This window comes from Hyaena hyaena, unplaced genomic scaffold (assembly GCF_003009895.1).
Source record: "Hyaena hyaena isolate Hyena2069 unplaced genomic scaffold, ASM300989v1 scaffold_160, whole genome shotgun sequence".
Classification (NCBI taxonomy): domain Eukaryota; kingdom Metazoa; phylum Chordata; class Mammalia; order Carnivora; family Hyaenidae; genus Hyaena; species Hyaena hyaena.
Window position 1 is genome coordinate 1,866,897 of NW_024080793.1, and position 15,831 is coordinate 1,882,727.

The 15,831-nt window shown below is 37.3% G+C and overlaps 1 protein-coding gene across 4 annotated transcripts in view; it reads left to right on the forward strand.

Moving 5' to 3' along the window:
* Positions 1-15,831, forward strand: part of NSD1 (nuclear receptor binding SET domain protein 1) — a 139,201-nt gene that overhangs the window by 76,164 nt on the left and 47,206 nt on the right. For all 4 annotated transcript variants that reach the window (XM_039239709.1, XM_039239710.1, XM_039239708.1 and 1 more), the window contains exon 6: positions 13,410-13,534. In XM_039239709.1, coding sequence (XP_039095640.1) covers positions 13,410-13,534 — 125 coding nt within the window. The remainder of the gene's footprint in view (positions 1-13,409; positions 13,535-15,831) is intronic.

The following is a 15,831-nucleotide window of genomic DNA, read 5'->3' on the forward strand; positions in this document are numbered from 1 at the left end:
CCCAGTGCTCATCTCAGCAAGTACACTCCTCAATACCCATCACCCATTTTCCCCTCTCCACACCGCACCCCCCCATCAACCCTCAGTTAAGTTTCTAAACTTCCCCAGATGAGTGAAAACGTGAAATCTTTCTCTGATAGACTTATTTCACTTATCATAATACCCTCCAGTTCCATCCACATTGTTGCAAATGGCAGGATTTCATTCGTTCTCCCTGCCAAATAAGTATTCGATTGTATGTATAAACCACATCTTTATCCATTCATCAGTTGATGGACATTTGGGCTCTTTCCATGATTTGGCTGTTGTTGAAAGCGCTACTATAAAATTGGGGTACAAGTGCTCCTATGAATTAGCACTCCTGTGTCATTTGGATAAATTCCTAGGAGTGCTATTGCTGGGTCCTAAGGTAGTTCTATTTTTAACTTTTGAGGAACCTCCACACTGTTTTCCAGAGTGGCTTCACCAGTTTGCATTCCCACCAACAGTACAAGAGGGTTCCTCTTTCTCCACATCCTCACCAACATCTGTTGTTAATTGAGTTGTTAGTTTTAGCCACTCTACTGGTGTGAGGTGGTATCGCAGTGAGGTTTTGATTTATATTTCCCTGATGATGAGCAGTGTTGGGCATCATTTCATATGTCTGTTAGCCATCTAGATGTTCTTTGGAACAGTGTCTGTTCATGCCTTCTGCCCATTTCTTCACTGTTTTTCAGCTGTTGAGTTTGGCAAGTTCTTTGTAGATTTTGGATACTAACCCTTTACCCGATATATCATTTGCAGATATTTTGTCCCATTCCATCAGTTGCCTTTTAGTTTTCCTGATTGTTTCCTTTGCTGTGCAGAAGCGTTTGATCTTGATGAGGTCCCAAAGTTCCTTTGCTTTTGTTTCCCGTGCCTTCAGAGACGCATTGAGTAAGAATTTGCTGTGGTTGATGTCAAAGAAGTCGTTGCCTGTTTTCCCCTCTAGGGTTTTGTTGGATTCCTGTCTCACATTTATTAGGTCTTTCATCCATTTTGAGTTAATTTTTGTGTATGGTGTAAGAAAGTGGTCCATGTTCATTTATCTGCATATTACTGTCCAGTTCTCCCAGCACCATTTGCATTTTTTCCACCAGATACTCTTTTCCTGCTTTGTCAAAGATTAGTTGGCCGTAACATTTGAGGGTCCAATTTTGGGTTCTCTATGTTATTCCAAAGGTGTTATGAGTCTTGTTTTGTGCCAGTACTATGCTGTCTTGATGGTTACACCTTTGTAGTAGAGGCTAAAGTCCAGGATTGTGATGCCTCCCACTTTGATTTTCTTTTTCAACATTACTTAGTCTATTCAGTGTCTTTTGTGGCTCCATATAAATTTTAAGATTGTTTGTTCTAGCTTTGAGAAGAATGCCAGTGCAATTTTGATTGCGGTTGCATTGAATGTGTAGATTGCTTTGGGTAGTATTGATATTTTAACAATATTTATTCTTCTAATCCATAAACATGGGATGTTTTTCTATTTCTTTGAGTGTTCTTCAATTTCTTTCATAAGTTTTCTATAGTTTTCAGCATAGAGATCTTTGATATCTTTGGTTAGGTTTATTCCTATGTATTTTATGGGTTTTGGGGCAATTGTAAATGGGGTAGATGCCTTGAATTCTCTTTCTCTTGCTTTATTATTGGTGTATAGAAATGCAACCAATTTCTGTACCTTGATTTTGTTTCCTGTGACTTGGCTGAATTCATGTGTCAGTTCTAGCAGCTTTTTGGTGGAGTCTTTTGGGTTTTCTGTATAGAGTATTGTCATCTGTGAAGAGTGAAAGTTTGACTTCTCCTTGCTGATTTGGCTGCCCTTTATTTTGTTTTGATTTGTTTTGTTTTGTTTATTGTTGTCTGATTGCTGAGGCTAGGACTTCCAACACCATGTTAAACAACAGTGGTGAGAGTAGACATCCCTGTCCTGTTCCTGATCTCAGGGGGAAAGCTCTCAGTTTTTCCCCATTGTGAATGGTATTAGCTGTAGGCTTTCCATACATGGCTTTTATGATGTTAAGGTTATGCTCCTTCTATCCTGACTTCTTGAGGGTTTTTATTAAAGGATGCTGTATTTTGTCACATGCATTTTCTGCATCTATTGACAGGATCATATGGTCCTTATCCTTTCTTTTCTATTAATTGATTTGCGAATATTGAACCAGTCCTGCAGCCCAGGAGTGAATCCCACTTGATTTTGGTGAATAATTCTTTTTTTTTTTTAATATATTTTTTGAATGTTTTATTTATTTCTAGGAGAGAGAGAGAGAGAGAGAGACAGCGTGAGCAGGGGAGGGTCAGAGAGAGAGGGAGCCACAGACTGAAACAGGCTCCAGGCTCTGAGCAGGCAGTCAGCACAGAGCCCGACCCGGGGCTCGAACCCACGAACCGCGAGATCATGACCTAAGCGAAAGTCGAACGCTTAACCGACTAAGCCACCCAGGCGCCCCGGTGAATAATTCTTTTAATATACTGTCGAATTCTATTGTTAGTATCTTGCTGAGAATTTTTGCATCCATGTTTGTCAGGATATTGGCCTTTGTCATGTTTGGGAATCAAGGTAATGTTGGCTTCATAGAATGAGTCTGGAAGCATTCCTTCCGATTCTGTCTTTTGGAACAGCTTGAGACAATAGGTATTAACCCTGCTTTAAATGTCTGGTGCAATTCCGCTGGGAAGGCATTTGGCCCAGGATTCTAATTTTTTGGGAGATTTTTGATAACGGATTGAATTTCTTCATTGGTTATGGATCTCTTCAAATTTTCTCTATCTTCCCATTTGAGTTTTGGTAGTGTGTGAGTATCTAGGAAGTTGTCTATTTCTTCCAGGTTGTCCAGTTTGTTGGCATATAATTTTTCATAGTATTCTCTAATAATTGTGTGGTGTGGTTGTGATCTTACCTCTTTCATTCATGATTTTATCTATTTGGGTACTCTCTCTTTTCTTTTTGAGAAGTCTGGCTAGGGATTTATCAATTTTGTTTACTTTAAAAAAAAAAAACAGGTCTTAGAGTCGTTCTGTTTTTATTTATTTATTTATTTATTTTGGATTCTATATTGTTTATTTCTGCTCCAATCTTTATTATTTCTCTTCTTCTGCTGACCTTGGTGTTTCTTTGCTGTTCTACTTCTGTTTCCTGTAGGTGTGCAGTTAGGTTTTATATTTGGGATTTTTCTTGTTTCTTGAGATAGGTATGGATGGCAATGTATTTTCCGCTTAGGACTGGACTGCCTTTGCTGCATCTTAGACGGTTTGGACTGTTGTGTTTTCATTTTCATTTGCTTCCATATATTTTTAAATTTCTTCTTTAATTGCTTGTTTGACCCATTCATTCTTTAGTAGGATGTTCTTTAACTTCTTGCATTTGGAGGCTTTCTAATTTTTTTCTTGTGATTTCAACTTTCATAGCATTGTGATCTGGAAATATACATGGTATGATCTTAATTCTTTTATACTATTATTTTTTAATTTTTTTAATGTTTATTTTTGAATGAGAGAGACAGTGTGTAAGCAGAGGAAGGCAGAGAGAGAGGAAGACATAGAATCCTAAGCAGGCTTCAGGTTCTGAGCTGTCAGCATAGAGTCCGAGGCAGGGCTTCGAACTCATGATCCAGGAGATCATGATATTTATTGAGGGCTGTTTTGTGACCTGGTATGTGATCTGTGTTAGAGAATGTTCCATGTGCACTCATGAAGAAGGTATATTCTGCTGTTTTTGGATGAAAAGTTCTGAATATATGTCAAGTCCATCTGGTCCAGTGTATCATTCAAGGCCATTTTTTTTTGGTACATTTCTTATCAATAGAATCATACAATATGTGGTATTTTGGTGTTTTGTTCTTTTAGTTAGAATGTAGCAATGGATTATTATTGTGGTAAAAAAATACATAGATTTACCTTCTGAACAAGTGCCAAATTAACATTACAGCATTCTGTTCACATTATTGTACAACAGATCTCTTGAACTTTTTCATGTCTGAAACTATACTCTTTGAACAGCAACTCTCCATTTCCTTTCCCCCCCATCTCCTGGCAACCACTCTCTTTCTGTTTTTAGGAGTTAGATTACTTTAGATACCTCATATAAATGGAATTGTGTAATATTTGTCTTTTTGAGGTTGGTTTATTTCACTTAGCATAATGTCCTCAAGGTTCATCCATGTTCTAGCACGTGAAGTGATTTTCATCTTTCTTGAGTTGAATAATAGTTCATTGTATGTACATAACATGTATTTTTTAAAATCTATTCATCTACTAGTGGAACTTTGAGATTGGACATTAAGTTGCTTCCATAACTTACCTATTATGAATAAGGCTGCATTGAACATGGAAGTGCAAATAAGTATCTTTTTGAGATCATGTTTTCTTTTCTTTTTTAATGTTTATTTATTTTTGAGAGAGAGAGAGAGCATGAGTGGGAGAGGGGGAGAGAGAGAGGAAGACACAGAATCCGAAGCAGGCTCCAGGCTCTGAGCTGTCAGCACAGAGCCCAATGAGAGAGAGAGAGCATGAGTGGGAGAGGGGTAGAGAGAGAGGGAGACACAGAATCCAAAGCAGGCTACAGGCTCTGAGCTGTCAGCACAGAGCCCAATGAGGGGCTTGAACTCATGAGGGGTGAGGTCATGACCCGAGCCGCAGTCAGATGCTTAATGGACTGAGCCACCTAGGTGCCCCTGAGACCACATTTTCAATTCTTTTAAATGTATGCCAGAATTGGAACGGGTCATATAATTCCATTTTTATTTTTTATTAAAAAAATTTTTTTTAATGTTTTATTTCTGAGAGAGAGATTGAGTTTGAGTAGGGGAGGGTCAGAGAGAGAGGGAGACATAGAACCTGAAGCAGGCTCCAGGCTCTGAGCTAGCTGTCAGCACAGAGCCCTATGCGGGGCTGGAACCCATGAACCTTGAGATCATGACCTGAGTCGAAGTTGGATACTTAACCGTCTGAACCATCCAGACGCCCCATATAATTCCATTTTTAATATTTTGAGGAAACTCCATATTGTTTTCCATAGTGGCTGCACCATATTATAATCCAACGAACAGTGCACTAGTGTCCCAATTTCCTCACATCCTCACTAGCACTTGTTATTTATTTTTTTGATGGTGGCTAACCTAACAGAGGTAAGTTGATGTCTCATTGTAGTTTTGATTTGCATTTCCCTGGTGAGTGATATCGAGCATCTTTTCATATGCTTATTGGCTATTTGTATATCTTCTTTGAAGAAATTTCTCTCCAAGTTCTTTGCCCAGTTTTGAATTGGGTTGTTCTTTTGTTACTGACTTGTTTAATCTGGGTGATCACCCCTTATTTTTGGTATATGATTTGTAAATATTTTCTTTCATTTTGTAGGTTGTCTTTTCATTATGTTAGTTGTTTCCTTTGCTGTTCATAAAATTTTAAGTCTCATATAGTCAGATTAGTGTAATTGTTGCTTTTTTTGTCGGTGCTTTTTTATCCTATCAAAGAAATAGTTGCTCTTTTCAATCATGAATTGAATCTTTTTCTTCTGGAGTTTCATAGTTTCAGATCTTAGATTTATGTTTTTTATATCATTTTAAGTTAATTAAAAAAATTTTTTTTAATGTTTTTATTTATTTCTAGGAGAGAGAGAGAGAGACAGCGTGAGCAGGGGAGGGTCAGAGAGAGAGGGAGTCACAGACTGAAACAGGCTTCAGGCTCTGAGCTGGCAGTCAGCACAGAGCCCGACGCGGGGCTCGAACCCACGAACCGCGAGACCATGATCTAAGCGAAAAGTCGGACGCTTAACCGACTAAGCCACCCAGGCGCCCCAATTTTGGGTTAATTTTTGTATGTAGTATATAATAAAGATCCATCTTTCTTTTGCATGTTGATATCCACTTTTCCCAGCACCATTTGCTGATGAGACTACCCTTTCCTCTTTGTTTAGTCTTAGCATTACTGGTCAAAAATAATTTGACCTTACAAGTATGGGTTTATTTCTGTACTCTGCTTTCTGTTCCAGTGATCTAGATGTTTGTCTGTATGGGGTCTGTATGGGAATATCATATTGTAAAGTAGCTTTGTAATATATTTTAAAAACTGGATATGTTTGTTCTTTTCCATTGTTGACTATTTGAGGTCCTTTAAGATTCCAGTTGCACTTTCAAATTTTTTTTTTCTATTTCTGCAAAAAAATGCCATTGGGGTTTTGGTAGCAATTGCAGTCAGTCTGAAGATCACTCTTTGGTAGTATGAACATTTTGACAATATTAAGTCTTCCAGTTCATGAATGTGGGTATCTTACCATTTATTTGTCTTTAACTTCAGCAGTGTTTTGTAATTGCCCATGCATAAGTTTTTCATACCTTGGTTAAACTGATTCCTAAGTATTTTATTCTATTTTATGCTATTGTAAATGGGATTATTTTCTTAATTTTCTTTTTATATTGTTCATTATTAGTGTATAGAAATGCAACTGATTTTAAAGATAAAAACATTAAAAAAATTTTTAAAGCTCATTTTTGTGTACTGCAACTTTATGCAATTATTTGTTCTTACCTTTTTATTTTTATTTATTTATTTATTTTTAATATTTTTATTTTATTTCTAGGAGAGAGAGAGAGAGAGAGACAGCGTGAGCAGGGGAGGGTCAGAGAGAGAGGGAGTCACAGACTCCGAAACAGGCTCCAGGCTCTGAGCTGGCAGTCAGCACAGAGCCCGACGCGGGGCTCGAACCCACGAACCGCGAGATCATGACCTAAGCAAAAGTCGGACGCTTAACTGACTAAGCCACCCAGGCGCCCCTTTACCTTTTTATTTTTTAATATTTTGGTGGAATCTTTAGGATTTTCTACATAAAAGATCACGTCATCTATGAACAGAGACCATATTACTTTTTTCTTACCAGTTTGGATATTTTTATTTGTAATTCTTGCCTAGTTGCTCTATTTTTTTTTGAAATTTTAAAAATGTTTTATTTATTTCTGAGAGAGAGAGAGAGAGAGACAGCGTGAGCAGGGTAGGGTCAGAGAGAGAGGGAGACACAGAATCTGAAGACAGGCTCCAGGCTCTGAGCTAGCTATCAGCACAGAGCCTGACGTGGGACTTGAACCCACGAACCGGGAGATCATGACCTGAGCTGAAGTCGGATGCTTAACTGACTAAACCACCCAGGTGCCCCTAATTTTATTTTTTGATGCTGTTATAAATGAGATTCTTTTCTTAATTTAATTCTGGGGTTGTTCATTGCAAGTATACTGAAATACACTTGATTTTTGTATATTGATTTTGCATGTTGGAACCTTGCTGAACTCATTTTTTCTAATATGTTTTATTGTGAACTCTTTAGGATTGTCTATGCCCATCATCATGTCATTAACTAATATACTTTTGCTTCATCCTTTCTAGTCTGGTTATATATTTACTTATTTATTTTATTTTTGCCTAATTGCCCTAGCTAAAGCCTCCAGTGCAGTGTTAAGCATAAATGGAGTGAACAGGGACTCTTGTCTTGTTCCGTATCTTAGGGCAAATGTATCCAGTCTTTCACTATTAACTATGATGTTAGCTATGACTTTAATAGATGGCCTTTCAGGTTTAGAAAGTTGCCTTTTATTCCTAGTTTGTTAGATAGTTTTTCTGTGTTTGTTGAGATTATCATTCCTTTTTATGCCCTTTATTCTGTTAACATGATGTATTAATTGCTTGATATTCTTATGGGGGCTACAAATCCACAGGTGGACCAGTCACGGCTTCTCAAGGACTTATTCTCTCTCCTACTCTCCTTCTACTTCTTGCCAAGGTACTTTTCCTTGTGGTCTACTGGAAGCTGGGACATAGTGTTCTTTTGCTGTATTGTAGCCCTGAGAATAGAGTTATTTGAGGCCTCAAATAACTAGTTTATTCTCTAAAACTTCTGCCTCATATACTTTAGCAGGATCACAAAAAAAGTCCTTAGGACAAAATCCATTTCATTGCTTTATTTCTCTAGTTATTACTTTATAATTTGGGTTTGTATTCTTTACAGTCTTGTCTCTGCTTTGCTGCTTTTAAAGTAGTTTTAAAGACACTTTGCAGCATTTTTTATTTGTTTTCAACAGGAGGTTGGGCTGAGTAACTTTATTATGAAGAAATGTGTGGACTTTTGCCTTTTTGTTCCCTTCCTTTATCTCTTTTGCCTCTGAGGTTTCTGAACTAGGAAAGTAGGTGTATGACAAGGGCTAATAATGTGTAGTGAGGAATGATGTAGCTCTTTGTACTGTAATGTAGTTCGTTAGGAAAAGAAAAATTTGTAATTCAGCCTTTGTTTTTTTAAAGTTTATCTTGAGAAAGAGATAAAGCACAGCTTATATACCATAAGGTTCACACATTTTAAGTGCATGAGGAAGTGATCTGTAGTAAATTTATTGAGTTGTGCAACCATCCCTATAAATCAGTTTTAGAATATTTGTTCTACCCATTAAGAGCCCTCCATCCCACTTATAGTTTGTTTGTACTTCTATCCCCAGCAACTACTGATTTCACCTTCAACACCCCCCCCCCAGTTTCCTCTTCTAGACATTTCATATTAATGGAATCATACACTATATGATCTTTTGTGTCTTGCTCTTATCATTTAGCATAATGTTTTTCTGGTTATCCATATTGTAGCATGTATCGATATTTTGTTTTTGTTTTAAGTTTGTTTATTTTTGAGAGACAGAGCATAAGCGGGAGGCGGGGCGGGGGGCAGAGAGAGACTCCAAAGCAGGCTCCAGGCTGTCAGCATAGAGCCCAACATGGGGCTCAAACTCATGATCCACGAGATAATGACCTGAGCCAAATTAGGATGTTTAACCAACTGAACCAGCCAGGCGTCCCTCAATAGTTTGGTTTTTATTGGTGTATAGAATTCCAGTGTATAGGTAAACCACATTTTATTTATGTATCTTCAGTTCGTGGAAACTTGTTTGATTTAACTTTATGGATATTTCATTATTTCAGCTGATATGTATATACTCTGCAGTCAAAAAAAGACATTGCTAAGCTTGTCCTGTATGAACAATTTATTTCCATTCTTTTCAACAGGTCCTGGCTCTGTGCTAGGAATTGATGTATAGTTGCCGAGAAACTTAATGATGATCATATTTTGGCTCCTGCTCAGTTTCATATTTGCTCTGTGCCATATATTGAGGATTGCATGATTTATTCCTCTATTAGCTTTTGTAATTTTCTACCTTTTAATATTTACCTTTAGTTTCGAAAGGTCATATTCCTCTTTTGTTCTTGATATTCTTTATGTTTGGCAAATGAGTTCCTTTTAGCCATTTGTAGAGTAGTTGGAAATGGTGAGTTTCTTCTGGTTCTTTCAGCTCTAAAGTGGTTTTGTGGGATGAGTAATCTAGGTGAGAACATACGTGAGAGTAGTGGGTTGTGGTGTCAGGAGTAGTTGAGGAGGACAAGAAACAAACTCAGGAAGCATCTTAGGTTTTAAGTCATTCAATTATGACAAGGCTGTTTTTATTTACAGGGCATTATTCTATTGTACATTTAAGGGGGGGGGTGGGATTGGTAATCTTTTCCTTAAAAAGACAGGTAGTAAATATTTTAGGCTTGGAAGCCATACTGTCTTCTGTCACTCTCAACTCTTTGTATCACAAAAGCAGTCATAAATCAGTGGCAAATAAATGAGCATGGCTGTATTCCAATAAGACATTATTTACAATAATAGTCCCATTAGGGGTGCCTGGGTGGCCTAGGCGGTTGAGCGTCCGACTTCAGCACAGCTTATCATCTCATGGTTTGTGAGTTGGAGCTCCGCATTGGGCTCTGTGCTGACAACCTGGAGCCTGCTTCAGATCCTGTGTCTCCCTCTCTCTTCGCCCCTCCCCTGTTCATGTTCTGTCTCTCTCTCTCAAAAATAAAAACATTCATAAAAAAGATAGTCCCATTGGTTGTTTGCCAAACCCTAAACCTTTAAAGGATCGTTGTATATAACTTGGTGAAGAGCAATACATGCACTTGTGCAAGAACATAATAGGTAAATAGGTATGTCAGACATAGTTTTCCTCTTAATTTCCAGTCTTTTGTGTCCTTGCTGATTTTCTTGTGGATCTCAAGGAAATGGAGAACTGGAGGACTAAAGTTTAATCTGAGAAGTTACTCTGAGAGAAGTGAACTCAAAGATAGAATGGGGGTCAGAGGCTTCAGGAGGAAAGGGAAGAAGGATTAGCCTGTGCAACCTTTTAAAACAAAGGAGAGTGGTGCCTGGGCCACTCAGTCATTTAGGCATCCGACTTCATGAGTTCGAGCCCCACGTCAGGCTCTGTGCTGACAGTTCAGGGCCTTGAGCCTGTTTCAGTCTGTGACTCCCTCTCTCTCTGACCCTCCCCTGCTCACGCTGTCTCTCTCTCTCTCTCTCCTAGAAATAAATAAAAACCTTAAAAAAATTAAGACAACAAAGGAGAGAACACAACCTCTTTAGGACTGAGTTTCAATTAGTATGGGAAAGTATTGATAGATGGTGGCAAGGAGACTGGTTAAAGTGATATGATGATGTGACAGTATAGGGATAGGTTTTAGTAAAGAGTACCCAGTAGTTTTGGAGTGTGGACAGATTTTGGTTCAAATCATTGCCTTGCCACTTAAATAATGGACTGATTTCAATGGACTTAGGCAAGGCACTTTCCTTTTCTAGCCTCAGTTACATTTTTTATAAAATGGGGGTGTTATCACCTACCTTGTGTTGAAGTGAAGATTAGAAATTCATGAATGTGACATGGCTGAACTGTGACTTGGGCATAGTAAACCCCTGTTATCCCCTGCCATTTCCTTGGTCTTATGTGTTAAAAAATGCTGTTGGTGTTAAAAAAAACTTGGATGCTATGTCTTTGGGAATACATTAAAGGCATAATGTATTTGCCTCAGAGCATAAAGTTATTACCCATCAACTGCCACAGGTACAGATGTATATTTATTTCAAGGTCTATTTGGCTTATTTCTTTGCTCTAAGATTTTTCAGATATTATTTGAGGGGAACATTTTAAGTAATTGGTTGGCTTAAGGGTTTTTAAATTTCTTTTGAAATACTTGCTTGGGAAATACCAATTTCGGTCACTTACAGGTTCATGGTTTAAAAATGTTAAGATAATTGCATTGGTTGAAAGGTCAAGCCCCATAATTATAGTGGGAGCTCTGTAGGTATATAAATTTGATAAGTATTTCAGCCTCTACCATTAACTTTTTATTTTTTATTAATACCTTAATTTTTATTAAAAAATTTTTTTAATTTTTTAAATTTATTTCTGAGAGAGACAGACAGCATGAGCAGAGGAAGGTCAGAGAGAGAGGGAGATAACAGAATCTGAAACAGTCTCCAGGCTCTGAGCTAGCTGTCAGCACAGAGCCTGATGCAGGGCTCGAACCCACAAACTGAGATCATGACCTGAGCCAAAGTCGGACACTTAACCGACTGAGCCAGCCAGGCACCCAATACCTTAATATTTTAGAGCAATTTTGGGGTCACAGCAAAGTTGAGGATAAGACACATAGATTGCCAACTTTGTCCACACACATACACAACCTTCCCTATTATGAACATCTCTCACCAGAGTGGTACATTTGTTTCAATTGATGAACCTTATGTTGACACATTATAATCACCCAAGTCCACAGTTTACCTTAGGGTTCATTCTTTGTGTTGTACATTATTTGGGTTTGGACAAATGTATAATGACATATTTCCATGATTATGATATCCTACAGATTATTTTCGCTGCTCTAAAAATCCTCTGTGTTCTGCTTATTTTTTAAATCCCTCTATCTCTCCTATGTGTCCCTTCCCTACCCCATAACCATTTTTCATGGTCTTTATAGTTTTGGCTTTTCCAGAATGTCATATAGTTGAAATCATGTAGTGTGTATGTAGTCTTTTCATATCGTATTTTTTTTTCCACTTTGTAATATGCATTTAAATATCTTTCATGGCTTGATATTTTAGTGCTGAGTAATATTCTGTTGTTTGGACATAACAGAGTTTATTTTTCCATTCACCTGCATCTTGGTTCCTTCCAAGTTTTGGTACTTATGAATGAAACTACTTTAAAAATTGATACGCAGGTTTTCAAGTCAACATAAGATTTTTGCTTTTTTTTTTTTAATGTTTTATTTATTTCTGAGAGAGACAGCCTGAACAGGGGAGGTTTAGAGAGAGAGAGAGGGAGACCCAGAATCCGAAACAGGCTCCAGGCTCTGAGCTAGCTGTCAGCACAGAGCCCAGTGTGTGGCTCGAACCCACGAGCCGTGAGATCATGACCTGAGCCAAAGTTGGATGCTTAACTGACTGAGCCACACAGGCACCCCTCAACATAAGTTTTCAACTCCTTATATATTAGATTGAAATAATTAAGTGGTATATTATTACTGTGAAATTACAGGAGAGTTAGAAAAAAATTATTTTCCATATCTTATCATAATACAGTTTTATGGCTTATATCTAAGGAATAAAAGCCTCTGCCAAGCTGTCGTTTGACCTTTTCATTTTAGTCTCAACTTCTGCATTTTTTTTTATTGACGGAATGTCAGTGTTGCCACATTCAGCTGAGGCAGAAATTATTTCCTATTTCCATTGTGTAATGAAATACCTCTTGCCTCTTGAGTAGACTGTGTCTTATGTTCTGTACTGATTAGCTTTTGCTTCCAAAAAACCTCATAAAAGAATGATCGCATGTTAAGCTGGGACAATGTTTTGTCAGGAAACTATAATAGATCATTGTTTTACCATTAATTCAATGAAAATTGGTATGATACTTCCAAAATTTGACCATAAAATATGACAAGCTTTTTCTTTTTAAGGTACCCTAAACTCTTTTTTTTTTATCCTGACTTTGACATACATGGCATATACATTTTATGTCACTGAGGTAATAGTGTATGTATAATTATTTACATATTTTTAAATGATTCTGTTTAGAAATATTCCTCGGGTTTCTAATGTGAAACTCACTACAACCATGATATGAAGTTGTGTAAATTGCTTTTGAAATTCTCATGGTAGTAATGATTAGGTAAAATTTTCATCTGAATATCCATGCAGTATTCTGCAAAATCCAGAGGGATGTTATTAAAATAGCTCATGATGTATTTTTTGAATTTGCTTGATTTAGACTATATTTTAATGTTAGGCGTATCTGTCACAAGAATACCAGTTAGTTTCAATTTAATCTTTTCCTTAACTTCAGATGGGCTATGTGTATGTGTATAGAGCAACACAGGTCTTTTTGCTCTCAACTTTTGCATATTAGAAACCATAGGAAATCTACTTTTAGCCTTTTGGAGCTTAAGCAGAGTGTTTTTTCAAAGTTTCCCATCTCTGTAACTTTGAGAGTGCAGGGATGGTTGCATGAAAACAGTTCTCTAACTTTTTGGTTAATATGAACTTGTTCCTCTTTTAGCTGTGCGGTCAGAGAAGAAGCGTCTTAGGAAGCCAAGCAAGTGGCTTTTGGAATATACAGAAGAATATGATCAGATATTTGCTCCTAAGAAAAAACAAAAGAAGGTACAGGAACAGGTGCACAAGGTGTGTTCCAACATAGTCTTTTCATCAGTCTTTGTAGGATGCTGCAGTTTTGTCTTCAATATTATATTTTGTTTGCATGGGATAATAAATTTCTTAACTGGGATCTTGCTTTTTCAGCTTTTTATCACCAGTTTCTGGCACATTACTTAGAATATGCTAATTATACAGGAAATGTATAAATGTGTCTATGCACTGTGTATAGTAATGTATATATATTTGTGTGTGTGTATGTATATGTGTATATAGTGTGTGTGCACACAAAAAATTCTCCCCTTTCAAAGAGTAATGATTTAGGATAAAGTATTTAGAAAAATCATAGAATATAAATCTATATGGTAGGATCATAAAGCAAATGTTACTGATACCTTATTTGCTTTATTAATTCAGTTTTTCTGAAGTTTTATTTTTATTTAAGTAATCTCTACACCGAGCTTAGGGCTTGATCTCATGACCCCATGTTCAAGAGTTGCACAGTCTTCTGAGTGTGCCACCTAGATACCCCTTAATTCATTTTTTTTAAGTTGATGTATTTTATTTTTTTATTAAATTGTTTTTAATGTTTGTTTATTTTTGAGAGAAAGAGACAGAGCCTGAATGGGGGAGAGGCAGAAAGAGAGAGGGATACACAGAATCTGAAACAGGCTGTAGATTCTGAGCTGTCAGCACAGAGCGTGATGTGGGGCTTAAACAGCAGGATCATGACCTAGGCTGAAGTCAGAAGCTTTATCAGTTGAACTACCCAGGTGCCCCTAAGCTGAAGTACTTTAAAGTAAATTTAAGACACTTTACCTTCAATCCCTAAATAATATGCACCTCTAAAAAATAGAACATTTCCCTTCATAACTGATACAACATTACCATATCTGATAAGATCGGTTTATCTAATAAGAAATCCATATTTAGATATCCTCACTTGTCCTCTGACTTTTGTATTTGGTTTATCCTTTCCAAGACTACACATTATATCTAGATGTTATATTTTTTAAATTTCTTTAAATCCAGAACAACTTCCCTGTTCTATGACTCTTTCTATCTAAATAATGAGAGTGAATACCTTTACAGTATCCCCTTCTAGATTTGTATGATTGCTTCTTTAAAGGTGTCACTAATCTATCCTCTATTTTCCTTGTTAAATTGAAAACAATTTGATGGATTCAAGTTAAACAATTTTAGCTAGATTAAATTATAGGTGCTACTATGTCATATATTACATGACATTAGAAGGTATTTAACATCCAGTTGTCCACAGTCCTGACTAGTTTCTTTTAAGTCATATTTTGCCCCCTTTGATCAAGAAGAAGTATATGTGTGGGGCATCTGGGTGGGTCAGTCGGTTGAGTGTCCATGTTAACCCCAGGTCATAATCTCGCAGTTTGTTGGTTTTAGCATTGCTTCTGGCTCTGTGCTAACAGTTTGAAACCTAGAGCCCATTTTTGATTTTGTGTCTCCCTCTCTCTCTGTCCTTCCCTGACTCATGCTCTGTCTCTGTCTCTCTTAAAAATAAATAAACATTAAGGATACCTGGGTGGCTCAGTTGGTTAAGCGTCCGACTTCGGCTCAGGTCATGATCTCACAGTTCATGGATTCAAGCCCTTCATCGGGTTTTTGCAGTCATCTCAGAGCCTGGATGCCAAATTCTGTGTCTCCCGGGGCTCCGGGGCTTAGTCAGTTAAACGTCCGACTTTCGCTTAGGTCCTGATCTCACGGTTCGTGGGTTCGAGCCCCGCGTTGGGCTCTGTGCTGACTGCCTGCTCAGAGCCTGGGGCCTGTATCAGAGTCTGTGACTCCCTCTCTCTCAGACCCTCTCCTGCTCACTCTGTCTGTCTCTCTCCTAGAAATAAATAAATAAAAGAAAGAAAAAAATATTAGAATTCTGTGTCTCCCTCTTTCTCTGCCCCTTCCCTGCTCATGCTCTGTCTCTGGTTCAAAAGTAAATAAAAACTATAAAAGAAAATAAACATTAAAAAATATTTTTGTGGGCAGGGAGTATTATCACTATGGCCTTAAAGAATTATAGCTTTAGTGTATCTTAATTTCATTTTCCTTTTTTAAAGATCACAGTAAAGTACATACAACATAAAATTTAGAATTGTAGACATTTTTAGGTGTATAGTTCTCTGTCATTAAGTACATTCACGTTGTTGTGCAATAATCATCACCACCATCCATCATCTCTAGACTTCTTTTCATGTTGGCAAACTCAAACTCTACCTATTAAAGAATAACTTCCCACTTTACTCTCCTCTCACCCCTGGCAACCACCATTCTGTTTTCTGTCTCTGAATTTTACTATTCTA